Source organism: Zootoca vivipara, chromosome 4 (genome assembly GCF_965207765.1).
Source record: "Zootoca vivipara chromosome 4, rZooViv2.hap1.1, whole genome shotgun sequence".
NCBI lineage: Eukaryota > Metazoa > Chordata > Lepidosauria > Squamata > Lacertidae > Zootoca > Zootoca vivipara.
The window spans coordinates 22,148,827-22,172,285 of NC_142587.1; the positions used below are offsets into that span (position 1 = coordinate 22,148,827).

At 42.7% G+C, this 23,459-nt stretch overlaps 1 protein-coding gene across 3 annotated transcripts in view; it reads left to right on the plus strand.

The window, feature by feature from the left end:
• Positions 1-23,423, plus strand: part of TEX30 (testis expressed 30) — a 31,881-nt gene extending 8,458 nt beyond the window's left edge. Inside the window, exons 1-6 of one of the 3 annotated variants that reach the window (XM_060273367.2) lie at positions 16,867-17,038; positions 18,637-18,707; positions 19,537-19,767; positions 20,253-20,304; positions 21,297-21,499; positions 22,226-23,423. In XM_060273367.2, coding sequence (XP_060129350.1) covers positions 18,690-18,707; positions 19,537-19,767; positions 20,253-20,304; positions 21,297-21,499; positions 22,226-22,387 — 666 coding nt within the window. In that variant the 5' untranslated portion in view covers positions 16,867-17,038; positions 18,637-18,689 and the 3' untranslated portion in view covers positions 22,388-23,423. Of the gene's footprint in view, positions 1-16,866; positions 17,039-17,100; positions 17,121-18,636; positions 18,708-19,536; positions 19,768-20,252; positions 20,305-21,296; positions 21,500-22,225 lie in introns of those variants that run through there. The other 2 variants (XM_088667562.1, XM_088667561.1) reach the window with 2 other exon arrangements.
• The last annotated feature ends 36 nt before the right edge of the window (positions 23,424-23,459 follow it).

Here is a 23,459-nt window from a genome sequence, read left to right on the forward strand (position 1 = left end):
TCGGGAGATGATATATAATGAATTGAAAAAGATGTTCAAAATGACATTTGTAAAAAAACCCAGAAGGGTTTCTTTGTTAGGGATTCTAGGACAAGACCTGCCAAGGAAAATAAAGAGCTTATTTATGTATGCTACAACAGCAGCAAGAGTCTTGTTAGCACAAAGATGGAAGAATGAGGAAATCCCAATGAAAGAACAATGGCAAGAAAAACTGATGAGCTATGCGGAGTTGGCAAAGATGACATATAAACTACGTGAGAAGGACAACTGTGACTTCAAAAAAGAATGGGAACTTTTTATAAACTACTTAAAAAGACAACAAAAGGATTTGGGCTCCTTGGCAGGTTTTGAATAAACACCCACAATTTATTAGTAGAACATGTGATAGATAAGGTAATGATATGTACAATTCTATAATATGCAGGAAACAATATGTACAAATAAATCAGAGAGGGGAGCTGAGGGAAGTCCTTAGAGGGTGGAAGAGGGAGGGAGGGGGGAGGGGGGAAATTGTAATTGACTGTGTGATTGGTAATTTGTATTGTTTAAAAATGCTTTTTCTTCAATAAAAATATATATTTTTTTTTTTATAAAAAAAGCAGAATGGCTCAAACAATCCCTTTTGTTGGTCCACAATCTGACAGCAATCAATTGGCTGTTGAATTTAAAACCTGAAAATGCTCATATTTGCAGAGGGGTAGCCATGTAACAGCAAAACCCACAAAGGATCTTGTGTACTGCGGCATAAGCTTTAGTTTACCGCATGAGTATATGTGTGTGTGTGTGTGTGTGTGTGTGTGTCTTGGGATAACACTTCAAACATCTGATAGAGCGAAGGTTAGTTGATGAAAGCTTATGCCATAATAAATTTGTTAGTATTTAAGGTTCCCACCAGATTATTTGTGGTTTTTGCATACGAGGAAAAAATCAGCAAAATGCAATACTTCCCATAACTGCAACACACTGTGATAGAATTCAATTAACAAAGACATTTCAGCCTACAACTTATAGAAAATGGTTCAACAGATTGATTTGAAACTTGGCAGTGTAGAAGTTTGAGGATAGTCCCTGTCGAATTTGGGGTAGAAAGAAGAGACACCCCCCCCAATGTCCCTATTTTCCAGGGCTGTCCCTGTTTCAGAAAAACCATCTCAGTTTCTGATTTGATTCCAGAATGCCTCGTTTTTCCTTAGGATGTCTCTATTTTCATTGGAGAAATGTTGGAAGGTTGGGAGTTATCAGACCCCCGAGCTGTCTGAAGGCAATCCTGTATAGAGAAATTATATTAATGTTTTGTTGTGTTTTTATATATGTTGGAAGCTGCCCAGCCAGAGTGGCTGGGGCAACCCAGCCAGATGTGTGGGGTATAAATTATTGTTATGGAATGGGGAGTCCCTTTTTTCATGGGGGAAACTGTTAAGTTGTGGGTAAGCATAGCAGACGACACAGCAATCTCTCCAAAGCAGCTCTTTATTCGGAAGCTGGAACAGAACTGAACTGCATTGCCGAGCTGGCCTGCTTTTATAGAGGCTGGCTCAAATAATGTATCAAACATCATTCAAAGTTCCCTCCTAAAGTTTCCCTCCTAAAACAACTGTCAAGGACCTGAGGACCTGAGGGAAAACTATATACACTAATACATAACAGAAACGTTGGGAGGGTAGGAAAGAAATGATTTTGAACAAGTTACATTTGATGAGTAACACAATGAAGTTAGCACTTTTCTCGCATAGACTTTGTTGGGGTGGGGGTTTTTTAAAGAAACATTTTGCCATTTCTACTACGGGTTTTGGGAAAGGTGTTGCTGAGCTGGGCCTGACGAATCTTAGCTTTAGCAAGGATTTTGAGGTCAGCACCATCAGGCCAGGGAACGAAGCCGCAAAGGGCTGGACAATGCAGATGTCTGATTCTCCACACTGTCAGAAACAGGAAAACTCTTTGGCTTGATGCTGCTTCTGATGGAAACTGAAACCAGGAGCAGAGGTCTGCTTGCGACGCTGCTATGATCCACAATAAGAAATCAGGAGCGACGGTGCCAGAACTCGCATGTATCATGGCATATACCGCAGCCTCTCAGTAGTTGTTAAAATAAATACTGCAGTCTAAGGAGCAAGTGATCTGGTGGTTGAGTATAATATTTCCCTGTAGTATCTTCTTGGTAGCCCTGAGTATTTCAGTAAGGAAGTGGGAAAGTGCAGTTCTTTTCAATAGTAACATTTGTTATATTTACAGCACAGGGAAGCATTTACAATTTGTTTGGAGCCTACTGCCTTCTTTTAAACTGTACATATGTTGGTTAAAATACAGTGCATGTTACGTGGTGCAAGATTCATCACTGGATTTATTTATTTATTTATCTTACTTAAAAGCAGTTTTTGGAGGGCCTGGATTAGTCTGAATCAGCAGCACTGCGGGAAACACAGAAACTGACACAGGCCATTCTCCTGATCTTGATCCAGGGCAGTCTTGAGCAGGTCACGCGCCCTGGTGCTGAGGGGCAGAGATCGCTCCGGCGCCCCCGCCCTCGCAAGGCGCAGCATGGTTTCTGCGTGGCTTCGCCGCACGGCGCCTGGCCTACCGGCCTGGCGCCCTGGCACACCGCACCACCGGGGGTCTACCTAGAGCCGGCCCTGTCTTGATCCTAAAAGAAGCTTGTTACACTGGGGGATGGGAAACCTATATCTTCCCCTAGTACATTGAACAACAGTTGGGAAAATGGCACAGGCAAAACAACAACAACCAAAAAACCACCCTTCTCAAGTTCTGATATTCTAATCCAATTTAGAGCAGCTCTGCAATTGTTTTGTACTGAATGTAAATGCTCTCTGAGGTCTAATCACAGATCTCCATTCTAAATGGGTGGTTTGGTCTTGAGTGCAAATGAGTGACAATGCAAAAGAGATGTGGACAAAGAAGAAACAGACCATTTCACCTTCCCCATTTGGTACGCTTAGGCAGTGCTATTTTTCTAGGGGGGGGGGGGAGTGCCAGAACTTACCATGAACACCTCCTTTGTTCTCTTAGAATGGCAATGAGTTCCTGTGAGTTCCCCCTGGAAAAAAAGCCCTGTGCTTATGGTTTCTGACTGCATTTTCTGTTTCCTCCTTCTCCATGCCTCTCTCATGAGAGAAGTCACCTGTTTTTAATCTCTCTCCATCCGAGCACAAAAACCCCACGCCTCACCTCTAAAAGCATATTGTAGAGTTTTCAGAATAGAGCACCTGAAATGACCGCGGGGATAGAGCGAACCCCCTACAAAGAAAAGTTGCAGGGTTTGGGACCGTGTAATTTAGTTAAAAGGGACCAGGTGGCGCTGTGGTTAAACCACTGAGCCTAGGGCTTGCTGATCAGAAGGTCGACGGTTCGAATCCCTGTGACGGGGTGAGCTCCCGTTGCTTGGTCCCAGCTCCTGCCAACCTAGCAGTTCGAAAGCACGTCAAAGTGCAAGTAGATAAATAGGAACCGCTACAGCGGGAAGGTAAACGACGTTTCCATGTGCTGCTCTGGTTTGCCAGAAGCGGCTTTGTCATGCTGGCCACATGACCTGGAAGCTGTACGCCGGCTCCCTCGGCCAATAATGTGAGATGAGCGCGCAACCCCAGAGTCGGTCACGACTGGACCTAATGGTCAGGGGTCCCTTTACCTTTACCTAATTTAGTTAATAGGTAAGAAGGAGACAACATGATACAGTAGATGTTTATAAAAAGAAAAGGCTTATCCAAGGGAGAGAAAGGACTGCTAAGCCGCCGGGGGGGGGGGTCAGGGAGACAGGTAATGGCTCTTGCCATTTTAAAACCAGGTTAAGCCTGCCAAACTTCTCAGCAGTAGCCACGAGGAACGATAAACTGCTCTGTATCTTGGTGACATTCTGTGCTTCTCTCCTGCTGTGCCAGTAAACTGATCTAGTCTTTGGAAACTTTGCTATGTCCTGCCAAAATTAAAGCAGACCCTCCAAATATCCCTATTTTCCAGGGACAGTCCCAGATTTACAGAAGCCGCCCCAGGTTCTGATTTGATCCTGGGATGTCCTACTTTTCTTTAAAAGGTAAAGGGACCCCTGACTGTTAGGTCCAGTCACGAACGACTCTGGGGTTGCAGCGCTCATCTCACGTTATTGGCCGACGGAGCCAGGTCCTGTGACCAGCATGACAAAGCCGCTTCTGGCGAACCAGAGCAGCGCACGGAAACGCCATTTACCTTCCCGCTGGAGCGGTACCTATTTATCTACTTGCAATTTGACGTGCTTTCGAACTGCTAGGTTGGCAGGAGCTGGGACCGAGCAACGGGAGCTCACCACGTTGTGGGGATTTGAACCCCCGACCTTCTGATCGGCAAGCCCTAGGCTCTGTGGTTTAACCCACAGCGCCACCTGCATCCCATTACTTTTCTTTAGGATGTCCCTATTTTCATTGGAGAAATGTTGGAAGGCAGGGAATTATGCGACCTCCTTGAGCCAAAGGAACAGGTAGCTATAGAACCTGTAGAAGATATCTGAAGGCAGGCTTGTACTGGGAAGTTTTTTTAAAAGTTTAATGTTTTATTATGTTTTTATGTATGTTGGAAGCCGCCCAGAGTGGCTGGGGAAACCCAGTCAAATGGGTGGGATAATAATAATAATAATAATAATAATAATAATAATAATAATGGAATAAGACATTTCTATTTTCATTTGAGAATTGTTGGAGGGTATGTTAAAGAGGTTTCCTCAGTCCAGGATGTGTACAGCATAGGCATCAGTCTCTACGAAGGAGGAGGGACACCATAAGTAACACTTGACATGTGGTAATACAAAGTTGCTTTCCGTTTTAAACAGAGAGGTAGGAAACATCGGGGTAGGAAATATGTTGCTCTCCAGATTCTGTACTACAGCTCCTATCATCCTTGATCTTTGGCCATGCTGCCCAATGCTGATGGGAGTTGTAGTCCAAAAACATCTGAAGGGCCACTGGCTCTCCATCCCTACAATTTCATGTTTGTTGTGGCCAACTGTAAAGCATAGATGTAAAGCCCATGTGTCCCTGTGTTAAACTTCCTTGCACATGGGTCCGGGAAACCCAGCCCAATCCGAGTATTCCTGTGGCAATTATAATGTATGGAACTGTCCTGAAAATTATCCACACACCAGCACTAAACCTATAAAAGCCAGTGCTATGCAAGAAGATATGGTCACTGTTGAGAGCATTGCTGGAGGATAGAAATGTGCTAAGTGAATTTAAATACACTGTTAGGCTTGGATCAAGGAGATCCAGGTTCAAACTCTCCCACTCAACCAGGAATTTTAGTAGGTGGCCATATCTAAGCCCAATCTACCTTTCACATCTCCTGGAGGATAGCACAGATTAATGCAAACATGCCCAACTACACTGTCCTGAAGCGTCTGGAGGAAGAATAAGTTTAAAAGAAATAGAGAGATGCCTGTTCAACACAGTAATTTGCAAACAAATAAAAAGATGCAAAAAATAATGTGTGATATTTGAAAATATGGTACTAAATAAATGAAAATGCCAAGTTTTTAGAAATATTATAGAGGTTCCCAAACTTGCACCATCCTGAGCCATCCACCAAGATAAAAATAAAAAATCACTGTGAAAGATACTCCCTTTGAGCTTCATTAAAAGAAAAAAAACCTTGTGCTGAAAACAATAGAACACAGTAATGATGAAATTATCCCTTTGCAAAGAACAACTTTCCCCAGAAGGCACCATGGACCTCCCCAATACCGTTCCTGTTCATCATACTGTACATAAAGTACCAGCCAAAACCTTATTGCTTAAAGCCAAAGAAAGCCTGGGGGTGAGAAATTTAGCCAAATATCTTTCTCGCTGACATTGAAACCAAGCTGAGATCAGCTTTGCTAACACGTTTCTTGGTCAGAATTGCAACTTTGAAGGTTGACAGGGTGGACTTCCTCTGTTTTGTGGGTGAGAGTTAAGATGGAGATGGCTTGGCAAAGCAAAGTGTAGTTCTTTTGGCTTCTAGCCGAATCACTTCAGAGGTCAATGAAAGACATGTGAGCTACTCTCCGAAATCCCAAGAATGCCCCAGTGCTTTGCACATAAGATCAACCAGGTGATCTGGGAAAGACCACGGCTATTCAAGATAAGTCAGAGGTTAAAAATGGACATGTTTTATCCCCCCATAAATAAAATGTGGTTTGATAGGGTGCCCTGTGGAGTTGCATACCACTTTGGAGAAAGACCTGCTTCAACTTTCTTATGAACTTGTGCTTGTCATGAACTTCTGATTTATAATGACTAGAAACGGCGTGCCAAACACGTCGTGCGCTCCCGCTTGTCATGTGGATTCCAGAAATCTGCTGTGCACGCAGCATCTCACAGCAAGCAGGTTGTCGACTTGGCACAAAACAAACCCTTGTAAATAGGGGAGAGATTTTGTGACACGCAGGCCCTAATTTAAGATGGAGGCCTTAGCCTTAGCCACCTGACACGGTTTGCTTCACATAGCAACCACGCTCGGTAACGAAACTTAGCAGGCAGCGTTCAGAACGAGCCCGAGTTATAGAAACAAGGGAGGCACAGGCAAAGGAGCTAAACCTGAAATGGTGTAAACAAAGTTGGTGCTACTAAAGGAGAGCAATGAAATTGTAACCATACATTTAAAGCACATAACTTGCCCCCAAAGAATCCCGGGAATTGTGGTTCGTTCAAGGTGGTTGGGATTGTAGCTCTGTGTGGGGCAAATTACAGTTTCCAGGGTTGTATAAATGTGCTTTAAATGTCTGGTTTGTTTTAAGAAAGAATTTAAGACAATTTTTTGGGGGTGGTGGTGGTGGCTTCCACTCATTCAGATATAAGATAAGTAGATATAAGGTCTGGGCCACCCCAAGACATTTTGCACCCCAGGCATCTGAGGCCTGAGGCAACGGCCTCATTCTGCCACAAATAGCCACCAATATGGGGCTGTTGCTGTTAGACGTGTTGGGATGCAACACAGCTCACACTGAAGGCTTCATCGAGTAGATCAGGAACCTCCTTGTTTCTTTGCCTGGCCTGCCTGGCTTAACCTTTGACCTTCCATCAGGTGCTAGACTGATACCTTTAGGGTTGCTGACCTAATTTCCCACTTCCTTCTTCTCCACACCTCCCTCGTGAGAGGAGACATCTATTTTGAACCTCACACCTTCCAACATTTCTCCAATTAAAATAGGGACGTCCTTTTCCACAACAACAACAACAATTTTATTATTTATACCCCACCCTTCTGATTGGGTTGTCCAAGCCACTCTGGGCGGCTTCCAACATATATAAAAACATAATAAAACATATGTTTTTTTGAAAAACTTCCCTATACAGGGCTGCCTTCAGATGTCTTCTAAAGTTGTATCTCCTTGGCTTGGGAGTCACATGCCCTCCAACATTTCTCTGATGAAAATAGGGGCATCCTAAGGAAAAGTAGGATATTCTGGGATCAAATCTAAAACCGGGATGGCATCCTAAATCTGGGAATGTCCCTGGAAAATAGGGACACTTGGATTGTCTGGAACAGGCATCCCCAAACTGTGGCCCTCCAGATGTTTTGGCCTACAACTCCCATGATCCCTAGCTAACAGGACCAGTGGTCGGGGAAGATGGGAATTGTAGTCCAAAACATCTGGAGGGCCGAAGTTTGGGGGTGCCTGGTCTGGAATCTCCCTCCATTCCAAGCATAGCTTGTTACAGGTCTTCTTTAGTTAGTTAGAACTAGGATTTTCCCTAGCAGATTTGTATTTCCTGCAACAAAACGCAGTAATTACATTCAGGGTAATGTGTGCTCTTGCGGCAGGAATTTGGTGTTCAGCTGAGCTTTCATTAGCCAAAGGCCAACAGTGGCTGGGAGACATTTTCAATACAGAGAGGGGGAGGGACAGAGCTACCAGGAATCAGTTGTTAGGTTGCAGCTATGAAGAAGTCTTGCGATGGTGTATACAGACGGGACTCATATACCAACAGGGAGTGTGCATGATAATTGTGTTGGGTGCAAATAATGTGAATGACAGCGCGAGACACAGACAAGATATTAAAAACATATATTCATCAATATGAAAAGTGGATAGAACAAAAACAAATGCCATGGAGGCTCATGTGCCTGCAATTTTATGCTCTATATCTGGAAGGAAGACTCATTGAGCTGAATGGGACTTACTTTTGGGTAGAGATGTGTAGAATCACATTGCAAATATGTCTTTGTGTGTGTGTGTGTGTGTGTGTGTGTGTGTGTGTGTGTGTGTGTCCGAGGTAGGGTGTATCTTGTTAAGTCCTAGGTGAAACTGACAGTGCTGAAAAGGCAAATCCATGGGAACTATGAGTAAAACTTCTCTGAGTAAAACTTAGTTGAATACCATCCCATGCCTATTGCTGCATTATAGCCTGAAGACACAGTTAATTTGGACAAAGGCTAACCAAGGAATCGCTACCCCTATGCATAACACACTCTTGAATTCTTAGCCTGGAAACTCTCTATTTCCTATTATAGATAGCAATAATCTCTTGCACCTACTATGAGTAACTGCAAGGCTATGAGCAACATCATGCTTCTAGGTCCAACAGTTAAATGTTAAAGGTTTTGTATTTTGGGATCATGAGGTATTGAATTCAAGTAAGAACAGGTAGCATCTCTGTGTCAGGCCAGCTTAGCATGCAGAGATGAACAAGTTTCCACTGTACATGCAGAGAGGCAACAAGGGAAAATGCTTATGGGATAGGCATTCTGTTTTGCAAGTGTGTGGAAGTGCCCGATGCTTTGCTGCTTGCCTCGCAGAGGCAGAGACTCAGAGGGGTTTGTTTACTGGCATTTACTTTGATTAGCTCAATGAGAGGACAAGAGGGAACAGCCATAAAATGTCACACGCTGCCAACAACTCCTGCGTCTCCCCACTTCAAGGTATCAGCGAATTGTAGCAGCTGCTGCAGACACACCAGTGAGTGCATCGTGTCACCTAATACCATTGCAGGAATGAAGTGCCCTTAAATAGGGGACTGACAAATTTATAGCCAAAGAAGAATCTCTCTTGCAGCACACAGCATATCATCTGGCCTAATGAAACAAAAATGCAATTCTGGCTCACTTCTGCAGGGTAAAGGTAGTGAATAAGATTGAGTTTGCACTGCTCGTTTTCCTTTGCGTGCCTCCTTATAACATGTTCACAGGGAAATTGTATCATGTCTTCTTCTCTTTCCCATGCTTGTGTTTCACAAGTACCTGCTCTTTCCCTCTCTTTTTTGGCCAGAACCACCTTCACCTTTGGGCAGGTAATGCTTTATTTTATCCTTGCAAAGTCAATATGTAGGTGAGGATCATGAATGTTGATCTGTTGAAAGAACATCTTGCTGAGCGTTGCCAAAGTCTGCTTGTTTAATTTCTGGATTCTGGAACGCAGAACAAAGATCTCCCTGGCCTAAATAAGAACAAAACAGTAAGCATGTAAGTATGTATGAAACAGAGGAAATCATTTGGGATAGCAGAATAAGGCATCCCTGCTACTTCTCTAGATGCAGATCTAGCTCTAGCTCTAGCTCTAGATTTAGATTTAGATCTAGATGTAGAATACTCTAGATATGAAATAGACCAGTGAGCTATTTTGCTCCAGGCAACATCCTCAGCAGTATGAGAGTTCCAGTCCAAACAGTGGGGTCGATACAACAGTTTGGGTTCCAGCAGAGCAAGGGGAGTAAAGAGTTGATATTTCAGACAGCACCCTGGACAGCTCCATGTGGAGTTCACAAGTTGCCCTCCATATATGTTACTTCAGCATCAAACAATCTCAGATTGAAACTTGCTTTAAAAGATTTATAAACCACTCACAATGTGATATATCAAAGGGGTACAGAAAACCCCAGAAGAGGATAAAATATACACCAAAAGCAACACAGTTAAAATAGCAGTACAATACTATGAGATGAGGAGTGGACAATAATTTTTAAAAAACATTCAGAAATTTAGCTCAAATGGCACTTTGTCACTAACGGTGGACTAAAGGCCAATAGCAGGAAGTCCTCAAACTTGGAATGTAATGGCCAGGCAGAAGTGTAAGGAGCGGTCTCTCAGGTATCCTGGTCCTAATTTATGCAGAGCTTTGAAACAAGTAACGACACCTTGAACCTGTCCTGGTAACATATAGACAGTCATTGCAACTGCTTCAACAGAGGTTGACAACAGTTAGCCACAGAACAACAGCCTTGCAGCAGCATTCTGCACAAGCTGCAGTTTCTGGATCACACTCAAGGGCAGCCCCACATAGTGGTTACTAATGTATGGACCACTGGGGCCAGATTACCCAGGAATGGGTACAGCAAGCATATCAACCGAAGGTTTATAGAAGGCACTCCTAGCCACCGAAGTGAGAAAGATGAATCAATTAAGGTCCCCAAATTACAAACCTGCTTCTTCAAAAGGAGTCCGACCCTGCCAGAATAGGCAAATGGCCAGTTTCCCGGACTCAGAAACCACCCACCCACAGGGACACTGTCTTACCAGGCTCAGTTTCAGATCACTGGCTCTCATCCAGCCCACCACTGCATCCAGTTACCGTCTCATGACTTGCACGTCCACTCCTGATTCGGATGAGAAATAGAGCCGGGTTTCAACAGCATACTGAAGACCTCATGCTCTAAATCTCTTAGGACTACTATCGGTGACTTCGTGAAATGTTAAATAGTACAGGGGGGAAATAATACCCTGTGGCACCCCATGGTGTAAGTGCCAGGGACTGGCACATAATTTTGGAATCGACCCTGCAGGTAAGAGCAGAACCACTGAGGAACCCCAACCCCAACATAGAAGGTCCAGGAGGGTAAGAAGAGTAAGAAACCCATGGAAAACTTCAGAAGCCAAGTTACAGACTGGTTACAATATCATCAGGTACATGACAAGTTCAAGTTAGACCAATTTTGGGTTGTTGTTGTTGTTGTTGTTGTTGTTGTTGTTGTTGTTGTTTACCAAAGCTCACAATTGGAAAATGAACTATTACAAAATAAGGATAAACTTTTGTCTAGAATGTATAACCTTTCATTAGAATGAGAAACAAAAGACGAGCCAGTTAAAGCTTCAATGACACACTGGGCAATGGATATAGGACACAATATAGACCTAAACCTCTGGGAGAAACTTGGAGAAAGTGATTTGAAATTTACTGCACGTTACACACTGAAAAAGAACTATTCGAAAATGATTCATAGATGGTATCTAACTCCGAGTAGGTTGGCTAAGATGCATAAAGTACAATCCGATACATGTTGGAAATGTAAAGAAAGGGAGGGGACCTTTTCCCATATGTGGTGGACATGTAAAAAGGTAAAAGAATATTGGGAAACGATATATAATGAGTTGAAAAAAAAGGTTTAAAATTACCCGAAAAGACCAGAGTCCTTTTTGTTAGGAATAATCCAAACCGAAATTCCTAGGTGAGGACAACTTGTCGAATGCATTCCTTCAAGCACCCTGTTCATGTTATGAGGCTGCAGTAACTGAAAATGATCCCCTAATATTTATTCGGACAGTGCCTTGACAGATTCTGGAACAACAACAGAATAGATATCAGTACAGAGGCAAACAACTAGACCCCACCCCCAAAGTGTCTCATAAGCAATTCATGATGGGATCCAGAAAGTTGTATAGCTCCACCCACAGGTGCAGATGCCAACAGCCCTTTGACCACTCTGAGAAGCTCTGCAGGACTTCTGCTTGAGGATGCAAGAGACCTTTTCGTTTCCCTCATTGCCACTCAGTAGGCCCAACAATGCACCCTAACTTGTGTTTGGTTGGCTTTGGAATGTACCTTGTGTCTTGAATCTAGTTGACATTTGGATCATTTTATCATCCAGAGCTCTCAGAATACCACATTCTCTCTATGATACCAGAGAAGGGAACTCAGGAGTGATGGCATCATACCTGTATATTGTATACAACACTAAAGTCTCACGTCGAATGTAACTCGTCTGTAGAAAAGACTCTATGACCCGTAAAAAAGAGACAATGCATGTACTTTTGTAATCAAATAAAATCTATAATAAAAATATTTTTTTAAAAAAATGAGTGAGTTGATCAATGGCCAAAGATTCTTCTTTCTTTCTTTTTAAATTGGCAGCAGTGCGATTCCAAAAGATAATAGAAAACTTTACCAGGAGCTGTGCAATAGCTAGCAGAAAGTTAATGTAGATCTCAGTGAATAATGTTATTCTTTCCTAAAGAGGCACATGTTTTTCATGTAATTTTGGCACATCAAGCCTATCAGAGAAGTCTATATCTTTAAGCAGGCTATCATGATACTTGCCATACCACTTTAGAAACCAGTCAAACACACCTTGCTATTTATTGATTTATTTCAGATGGTAAATCTCTCCCCCCCCCTCCCCCTGCACTCCTTGCTTAAGAGATGCACGATACACGTGGTAAATGAGGGATCTTTCCATCCCTTGGTGTGTTGTGATGGTTATAAAATCATACTATAATATCTTTCCCAGAGAGCAGAGGGTGGGGGAATGAAGAATCGGACACAACTCCTTCAGATCTCACCTTTAGTGTGTGTGTGTCTTTGGGTGTGATTCTTTTGTTAAGACTAACTTTAGTCTTTATTTCACTTTACTCTTTAGAAAGAACAGCAACAAAAAGTGGCCGGATGATTCTACTCCCTTCATCTCTGTTTTCCCTCTCTATGTTAGTATTTGTGTTCCATTAAGACGAGAATGCCTATTATTCTATGACTACATCCTGGAACCTCTTTGGGAATTTTATAATGATCTGAACTAAATATAACTGGAGGCAGTCTACACACATCTGTGATCAAAATAGATGGTGTGCACTCTGCTTAAGGTTTCTTGGGGCTGCGCTGAAAGGTGACGCAATACAAGGAGGAGAAGGAGATTTGCTAACGTTCCTATTCCATCCTTCTAGAGGTCTAAAAACTTAGGACTGTCAGATTGATGATGAGCAGATGCTCAATAATAACTAAAGCTAAAGGAGATGCAAGATCACTGTTCCTTAGTTTTCCCCTGGAGCTTTATATGTATATCACCATGCCGAGGCAAACACAATATAGGACGTTTGTATACAAAGGTTGCACTGGATTGTATGGCGAATGTAAATTTCGGACTACATGTGACATAGTTTCTGATGGCGGGAACTGATGGGAAACTGTAGGACACATCATCTGGAATCTATCAGTTTGGGTACCCAATGCAGGCTTTGAAAAATGCAAGGGCGCTCCCCTTCAGCATAGGCGCTCACACGCCCTAAAATGTGAAAAAGAAACAAACAGGATCTTCTTGCAGCAAGACTGCTCCCGCTGTTTCAAGGTTCCTAATTGCACCCATTAGACCAAGGTGTGTGTCTTTCAGTGTGCATGTGAGGGTTTCAGTATAGATCAAGGTGTGTTGCTGCAGTGTGGGAAGGGGGGAGGAGTTGCAGGGCAGGATGGGGTTGGTTGTGGGGGTTTAGTGGAGTGTGTATGGGGTTTCAGTGTGGGTCAGTGTGTGCGCATTTGGATCAGTAGAAGATGCAGTGTTGTGAATGGGATGTTTGTGTGGGGCAGGTTGTGTGGGTGTTTCACTTTGGGGTATGGTTTCAGTTTTGGGCAGAGTGTGTGTGGGTGTGTTTGTCACTGTGGGGTTAGTTGTGAGTGGGCTCCCGTAGACTTCAATGGGGCAAGAGAACCTTAATAACTTTTGAACCACTGCTCAGAGCTTTGAATGGGGTTAAGAATTCAATACACTTTGCATTTAAAGGAAAATATATCAAATGTGCATTTTCTGAAACAATACAGCCATCCTTCACTATTTGAAGTTATTCAATTTTTGCAAAGCAATCCTCCAAGCAAATTTTTCTTAAATGTCGACATTAGGGAGAGATGAGTATAAAAATGAATTGGTTAGTGAAAATAACATACACAATTGCATAAAATGCTTGTAAAAATGTGTACATTGATCCAAACCGCATACAAAAGTGTGTTCATTGGGATAAATTTGTGCTAAAATGCTCGATAATTTTCATTTTAAAAATAGCAAATTGCAGTAGAAATGTGGAGAGCTGAATTCAAGGTTGACAAGAGGAGAAACCGAGATAATTGAGAAGTCCTTCTACCCCTACTCAGAACTTCATCAAAGCAATGAAAGATTGCCTTATAACGGCAGTAATTTTATCGGCTACTCATCTTAAATAGATGGAGGCATTCCTTTGCCCTTTTGATTCCAAAACAACTTCTTTGTTGAATCTGAAGAAAGCAGTTCCTGACTAGTTCAGGCCTTTTACCCTGTGTTATGTTTTTCTAATAATTATTTTTAACTTGGCAAGCGGTCTCTCTTTGATACTTCTCTGCCCTGGCTAATTTAGAAAGGAATGTCTAGAAGATACACATAGCAGCCAAGCCGACCTCTTGGATGAGCTTATCACAGGGCTTGTGGATTTTGACTTTTGGTCTTAACAAATTCCACTAGTATGAAGTCAGTTGACACGAAGATCTTTGGCACATTTATTTCCCAGCAGGCATTAAACCATGATGCAAGCAGATTTCCAACTGGTGAACACAGCCCAAAATAGCAGCGGGGTCAGCAGGCCTATTGACTTTTAAATGTTGACAAAGGAAACTTCCTGAAGTGTCTGCTTAGAAACTGTGCATTCGATAGTACCTGCACTGACTCCTTTGCATGTACTACTTGCATGTCTTAGATCTATAAACAGCAAACACAGAAATCTTTGCTATCTCTGCAAATAATTGTTTATCTCCTAAACCCATAAAATTATAAAGGTTTCTGGTGTGGAATTTGTTTTTGTTTTTTTAAACCCTAGATATTTGTTGACAAACCATCAGAAAACAGTTCTTAGATGACACTTAAACCCACCCTTCACTTATGAGAGTAATATGCTCCCTTATAAGCACAGGGTGGTGAACAGAAAGTAAATTTAGGGATTATCCACACTTTATGTTTTCCTGCTTTCCTGCCTCCCCAACCCGCAGCAATTTGGGTTTTCCCCAATTCCCATTTGCTTTGATTTATAGCTAAAGAATGAGTTTTCCCTTCTGTTATAAAATCATATTGGGAGGGGGGTTGCAGGACACCATTATTAATGAACAGAGAGGGGTGACAGAATTTGACAGCTGCAATACCCAGAATCCTGTTCAATGCCATCTTCCCTGTCTCCCCACCCCTCCCGCTAGGACTCGACCCTGCCTGAAGGAAGGCTTAAGGATCTGCATATGCACAACAGTTAGCATAAACTCACACATTTCCCCTCTCCACCTCCCCTCCGCCCAGAACAAAACAATGTTTCCAGAAGAAGGGGGGGGGAAACCGCCCAAATCCAAAGTGACACTTTTCTACTCAAGTTAATAATACAGCCTATTATATGTTCTCTTACCATGAAATCTCTATCCGCTGCCTCTGTATTAGAATTGCTAGTATCTCTCTGTATTGGAATTGCTGTTTTATATCTTAGAACTGTATATGTCAGGACTGCTACCTTTTAATTAGAAATCCCTGTATTAGGTATGTTTTCCAGGTATATTTTCTGTATGAACCCTGTATGATCCCAACCCACCTGAACCTTGCCCTACTACCACCCTATACCCATTCAAGGACACACGGACAATAGAGGGATTAGCTGGAACATCTTTATTCAAATAAATTGCCATCCTCAATGTAGCCCACCCTTCCATGGCCTGGAGGAAAACACCTGCCGGGCGGACTTCCACCCCACGGAAATCCAGGAACTGCCCCACCTCTGCACCCATCTCGACTGATTGCCCTTCCTGCCAAACAACAGGGAGCACCATCAGCGACAGGAGAAGAGCGATTGACATCTCTCCATCTGAAAGGAAAAGTCATCTCCGCACCCAGCTAATCCGATCCCCCACCCGTCGCCCTTGTCTCCCCCTCCCTCCCAGTCCAGAGATTTCCATGCAGGGACAGGAGGGTATATAAGGGGACTTTACCCTTTTCCGGGGTTCCTTCCTTCTTTCCAGAGGCAGGGACCCTACAGCTGTAGCTTTGCATTCTGCAAAAAAGGGATCAGTTTGTTTTTCCTGACAGCATCGTGTGGTCTCTGTCATTTTCCCGGCGGAGCTGAACTTAGTGCAAATTTTGGAGCTTCCGACCCACGTCTGTCCTTCTTAAAAGGCAACGCATTTTGGGGTACATTTTTTCATAACACTTCCAAAGGAGCAGAGCAAGGGGGAAACAGCTTGGACCCCTGCTTCCAAGGCATGACATGAGCGGAGGTGTGTACGCACACTCACTATAGCTTTAAAATGCATTCGCTGCTCTCCCCCCCCCAAAAAAAATGTTGGGAACTGTAGTTTGCACCCAATAGAACTACAATTCCCAGCACCCTTAGCAAACTACAGTGTTCCTGGGATCCTCTTTGACAGGGGAATGTGTTCTAAATGTCCAACGTGCATGCAGCCTTAAACATTATTGCTGGAAGGAAGGGAGGGGACGGGAGCGGGAATCTGAATTTACACTCGCAATCTGCACCCGATTTCTCAGCCCTTGGTAATTGCTTTCAAAGCTTTCATTTATTAAACGGGCTCTGGTTGTTTGCAATCCCAACAGAGTGCATTCACAGATGTTTTCCTGCAAACAGTGCACTTCATTCCACCGAGGGATTTCTTTGCCATAAAATCCCTCTCCTAATAATAATAATAGTAGGGGCCTTTATTGGGGGTTTGTTGCTCTTATTAATGTTAATTCTTTGTGTCTTTGTTTTGGCTCTTGTTATGATTTACGTGGCCATTGTTCTACTGTATTTGACTGCGTGTGTTTACACCTAAAGGCACCGGTGTACGTCGGATTGGGGGGGGGGGAAGGCGTTAAGTAGGCGTGTCCCTCTTTTTCTTCGACTTCCTCCCTCCGCGTTAGGAGCCACTGGATGGGCTTTCACTTCGGCGCGCGTACTACAACCCCCAGCATGCAATTGCATAGCGCGCAATTGCTGGCACCCTTGCGGGAAGGGGAAAGAAGGCGCGGAAAGAAGGAGCCGTGAGCCCGGGCGCGCATGACTTCGGAACCAAGTTTCTCCTCCTGCCGGGTCCAGCGGGACTTACTCCCGAGTAAACGAGCCATAAGGGATGCTGCAGCCTCAGGAGCGCGGGGTGGGAGTTTCCTTAGAAGGAGGGGAAAGAAAGAATCGAGGTTTTCCTTTTTTTTTTTTGAAAGGGAAATCTCTCATAGAATCCTAGAGTTGGAAAGTACCCCGAGGGCAATCCAGTCCAACCCCGTGCAATGCAGGAATCAGCACGCAGTCCCGCCCATCCAGTGTGAAACCATGCCGGATCCTCCTGCTTAGCTTTGTGCTTCTGCCGGCAGTTTTATTGCTGCGTCGGAGCCCCAGTTACGAATCTGCCAGCAGCATTTCTGGTTTTGTGAGTGCGCAGCTCGCAGGTGGGGTTCGTTGCAGCCCTCCCCCCGAAAAAGAAATGTCTTGCACCTTCAAAGCTAACTATTTTATTGCAGCTTGCAGTTTTTGCCAGTTTGGACAAAATGCCTTATCCTCAGCGGAGAGATTCCTGCATTGCAGGGGGTTGGACTGGATGACCTTAGGGGTCCCTTACAAGCCCCAAATCCCTTGATTCTATGACACATATACATTAATACAAAGGGGACATCTCGAAACGGGGAGCACAGGAAGGCAGGCAAAGAACTGTATGTGTATAGGGGCTACAATATGTACAATATGCTCTCCTTGTCTTTCACAGTCCCTGATGCTTGAAGCAGAAAACCCAAATAGTGCCAAGTTCCTTCACCCGTCTTGTGCACCAAGGGATAGCTTGGTCACTAAAGCATGATACTCTTAACCTCAGTTTTGTGGGTTCAAGCCCCACTTTGGGCAAAAGATTCCTGCATCAAAGGCGGTTGCATGACCCTTGTGGTCCCTTACAGTTCTATGATTCTGTTGTGGAATAGCTATAGCAACAAGCTAAGTGTCAGTTTGCTGCCCTTTAAAACTAACCCACCCACCCCCAATTCGTTCCTCATGCCCCTTAGTTATTGTCATGTATTTTATTATTTTAAAAATTTATCTCTTGCCCGTCATCCAGCAATCACAAGTCAATGTGCTTTCTCTTTGCTACTTCCTGAGATATTTTTCTACTGAGAGGGTGAGCAGGTGTGCTTAGTTGCCCACGTCTGGTTGCACTAGTAATTTTGGTTGCCTGTTTTGAATTTTTTGGGCTTAGAAACTGATAAATCTTGATAAACGTCTGGACAGATTTTTTATTTTTTGTTCCACAAAGAGAAATCCCCGGGGTGTGTGTGTGTAGGAAGCAGTAGGAAGACACTGAGGTCCAGCACCGAGGGCCTTCTGGCGGTTCCCTCGCTACGAGAAGCCAAGTTACAGGGAACCAGGCAGAGGGCCTTCTCGGTAGTGGCACCCACCCTGTGGTCAAAGAGAGGTCAAAGAGAACAACAATTGCCATACCTTTAGAAGGCATCTCAAGGCAGCCCTGTTTAGGGAAGCTTTTAATGTTTGATTTCTGTATTTTAATGTTTTGTTGGAAGCCGGCCAGAGTGGCTGGGGGAACCCGGCCAGATGGGCGGGGTATAAATAATAAATTATTATTAGTAGTAGTAGTAGTAGACCATACTCCTATGGTTGTGCATGTTGAGCTGCTGGGTGGCAGCCATTCATGTTTGGTTAATTTTATTACAGTGATTTGCAGTCAAGCGTTCTGAGACACGAACTTGCAAGATCGCAACTGGAAAATGGGTGACTGTTCAGAGGTATGTCACAGCAAGTTTATCTTTGCTCTGTATACAGTTTTGATTTTAAAGCTCCTATTCTAATCCTAAGCAAGCTTAATAAATTCACAGAAACCACTAGCACACACACAACCCCCCCCCCACTTTTCATGCGTGCCCGTGTTAGTCTATACCTTTTACCAAAAAGGAAAAAAATGTTTTGTAAAAATGTCTTACTTGGTGTTTACAAGTCCAGCTCTACATTGTTAATTATAAACGCCGTTTGAACACTTCCAAACAAACCAGCATTTTATTTTTCACACACAGGAAAATTAAAGCAACCGAATGATTAATGTGACATGGCTTTGGAGATGTTGAATTAGGTCGTTGACAAGAACAGAGAAAAACTGTATCTTCTTATGTCTCTTAGGATGCCTCCAGATGACTTGTTTGTTGACAATTTATCCTGATTTGTTTTACAGGGAGATTAGGTGACATTGGCTAGGTAATGAGCATTCATTTTGATTTGTTTAGATAGATGGCAGTGCCTCACAGCAAGTGTCATTCCACACTTTCCAGTGCAGTTCCCCACCACTTTACTTACAGCAAAAAGTCTGAATTTTTTAGGAAGCGGGGTTATTGAGCAATCGGCTATAATTGTGCAGCCTGAATTTGCCAGTATGTGACTGGATGAGACTTGAAAATTGTGGGAATCTGGAAATGCCCTTTCATCACAAGAACAGTTTCCGTTTCCTTTTGGACTGTCCTGCGTCAAAGGACAGGACCAACATGGCAGCTAGTCTGATGCACTGTGTTTTATGCACGTGTGCTGAAAACATATTTGTTGATTTCAGTCTTTTTTTATTTCTAGACCAGTGTGAAAATACCATTTGGAAGCAAACATCTAGACGCCGTTTTCTCCATCCCCGAGAAGAAGCTGCCGTATGCTGTGATTCTCACGCACGGAGCATCTGGTGATATGAATTTCTCTCACCTTGTATCTTTGGCAAACTACCTGGCCTCTCATGGATTTCTGTGTCTGCGATTTACCTGCAAAAGCCTCAATATCGTCTATAGAACTAAAGCATATAAGGCTGTTGTGGTATGAAAGACCAAGTTGCTTTTTAGTTCAAGGAGAATGAAACATTGTGCTAATTCTTGTACCCTAAAGTGTTATAATCCTTTACTTATTTATCTGGGATTAAGCCCCATTTAGCTCATTTGGGTTGCTGAATAAATGTGTATCGGATTGCAGTCTAAACCACATAGCCCATATGTAGCTTCCTCCAATCAACATGTAGACTTAATATATAAAATTTATATGTATGTAAAGGTGGATCTTTCTCGTGTGGTTTTTTCATTTTTCACTGTGTAAGAAACTGAGTGTATTGAAAGCAATTCCTGTTCTGTGTATCTCTGCTCTCATTCCCTATTGTTTGTTAGGGTACATATTAGTCGAGTAGACTGCATTTTGCTGTGTACAACTTTTAGCAAGTTACTTTCTAGATGTTTGTATTGATTAGCAAGTTACTTTCTAGATGTTTGTATTGATTATCCAAAAAATCTTTAACCTTTTTTTTTTAAAAGGACTATATAAGATCATCAGGCAGCTACATACTTTCTGGCATTTTTCTTGGAGGTAAGAAAATTTGATGGTGTATATATGTAACATGGCTTCTTATTTCCCTCCTGTGAAACAGGGTGCTGACAAATATTTTTGAATGAGGCAGGCATTTCACATACCAGGTTTTGCTTTGTTGTTGTTGTTGACTGCATATGTGTATTTCAAAGATTTAAGCTATTTCTGCTTAGCATTTCCGAACAACACAGACCTTTGTCCTCACCTAAAGAGTCGAAGGCAAACATAAACGGTTCATTTTGCCTCCAAATGAGGCTAGGACCCAAACCAATGGATTCAAGTTACAGGAAAGGAGATTCCGACTAAACATCAGGAAGAACTGTGTGATGACAAGAGCAGTGGAAAGGACACCCACAAGAGGTGGTGGCCTCTCCTTCCCTGGAGGTTTTTAGACAGAGATGGGGTGGCCACCTGTCATGTATAATCTGGTTGAGATTCCTGCTTTGCAGGGGGTTGGACTAGATGATCCCCAGTGTCCCTTCCAATTCTACTTCTATGATCCAGACCTTTAATTATGGAACTCCATGCATCGATTCACTAACTGCCTATTTGATAAGGAATTCAGTGTTGCACTCTGATCTTTCCACCTGCACAAGTATTTCAGCTTGCCAGGCAGAATGGTCTGTCTTCTCCCCCCCCTCCCCCCACCCCCCGCTTACATGCTTTCTAAAGGCATCCAGTTGGTCAGTGCTGGAACTGATCTGATCCAACAGAACTTTTACTAAAACTGTTATGGACCTTGACAGCTTCTTGGCTGTGATTTAAGCCTGACATTTTTCATCCAGCAGCATTGGGGTAGCTGCAAAAGTTCATGTTGCCTCCATGTAAACAAATCCCTAGCTGTAGCAGGGGTTCCCGAGTTTTGAGTACTTTCAGCAGAGAAATACGGAGGATTAGAAGTCCTTGAAAATGGTTGTTTCACAGAATGTGTAGCTCGAATCACAAAAAATGTATTCCCCCCCTCTCCTTCCTTGATTCTTAATGGGATGTAGGCCGTTCAATGGGCTCGCGTGCTGCCGCTTCTGTGATACGACAAGCGGACCAAGATAATGACAGCTTCATTCAAGGTCTGATATGCTTGTCTTACCCGCTGCATCGACCAAAGCTTCACTCTAAACTTCGGGATGAAGATTTATTGTCCATTAAGTCTCCTGTGCTATTTGTGTCTGGAGATACAGATGAGATGTGTGATAAAGTGAGTACCTAGATGCGCTGGAAAGTGGAGGAAATAACACTCTTGCTTAAAATATGCGATACTGATGAAATAAGCCCATGTTTTCTGACACGGTAATGAAAGGAGCTTTCTGGAGGTTTGCCTTGCTGGGTTGCCACGTTCAAATTAATGGCAGGTGAGAAGCTTTGGTTTCTTTAACAGAACCTTCACCTCCTCTCCCTTTCTCCACACTTATTTATTTCTTAGTCAGCACTAACAAATAAATAAGTCAAACCCATTTAAAAAAGCACATTTCCCCCTTTGGAATTGCCCAGTTTGTATCAAAAGCAAACCATACTTCATTTTAGAACTTTTGTTTACATAGCATATGCTTTTACATCTTTTCTACTGCAGGTCATAGCCGCTTCTGTTAGCAATGAGCTTTGTATATTTTCCCAGAGCAAGGCAGATTTTCTGGAAAAAAATTCATCTATCTTATCCACTAAAGTGTGTGCGCATGAAGTTAAGGGCAGCAATTTTTAATCTTGCCAGCACTATTAAACACCACCATTCCCCCCCCTTGCATCCCACGTTATACTTTGCTTAGAGAACCATGCACAGTCAACATGGACAAAAGATATTCCTGTGCCATGCCGACAGTTATTGACTGCCTCACCCAAGTAATCCTGGCTTCTGTGGGAAATGAACTCTTTTTAAGAGTTAGATACGTCTTTCTGATCTATTTTGTCCCTCCATTTGTTCCAATAGCAACTGCTGGATGGCGTTGCAGTCAAAATGCAAGCGCCCAAGAAAATCCATTGGGTTGAAAAGGCAAACCACAGCATGGCAGTGAGAGGACGAAATGCAGACGACATCTCGATGGAAATAAACAGGCAGGTTTTGTCTTGGATCAAAGAAATCATTGAATAGCGACAGAAGCAATTAGCCAATTCCCAGTAGCCTCTGTACTTGGTATAGGATGGATTAATACCACCACCTTATAGTATAAGTAATCAGCTCTGTGCTAAAACACTGGCAAAAACTACTGCGTGTTTTTGTAACTTCATTATAGTGTAAAATATGTTCTCTAAATATTTGGTTTTGTGTATATATAGTTAATGTTCAGAGATAATGGAAATAAATCTATCTTACTGTGTTTTACTTTCGAAAAAAAGGACTGTATCTCACACATCTACTTTTATACATGGTATTTTTTCCCAAAGCAAATCTGTTACCAGACAATTCTTTACTGGATTGCATGAAATGGATAGCCTAGCCGTACCATGCCAAGTGGAGCAGTTTGGAGACTGATTTCCTCCAATGTACCAGATTATATCCGAATTGGGTAAACCTGAATTTACAGGGGGGGAAACATTGAGATTGGTATTGTTTGGTGTCACATTATCTGGACTATGCAGACTAAAAGGGAATGCAAATAGTAAACAGTAAACAGAATGCAAAAAGTAAACCCCTGACCGTTATTGTCTCTTTTGCTTCTTCCACCACTGCCTGGACATCAAATAAACTTTCATTCATCCTCCATATGAAGGAAGACTGTTCCATTCCTTTCAATTCCATAAATATTGAATTATGGTCTGATAATGTCTTGGGGGTTATCTCATTTTTAACCACTCTTGATGTTAGCATCTGGAGATCCATATATAGTCTATTCTTCCCGAGCTTTGTTTTGGCTCAGAGAAGAATGTAAATTGCTTTGTTGTTGGGTGTTTAAGTCTCCAAATGTCAATAACTTTTATTGATTTTATTGATTTCAGATTTGGGAAATGACGTTGAAATTGTTATCATGGAATGTGAATGGGCTTAATAACAAAATTAAAAGAAATAAAATTGAACATGTATTAATAACAAGAAATTTGGATATAATCTGTTTATAAGAAACACATGTTGCAAGAAAGCATAAACATGTATTGATTAATAAAAGATTGGGGAGAGACTTTATAACTTCAGATGTAAATAAGAAACGAGTAGTTTTGTATATAAA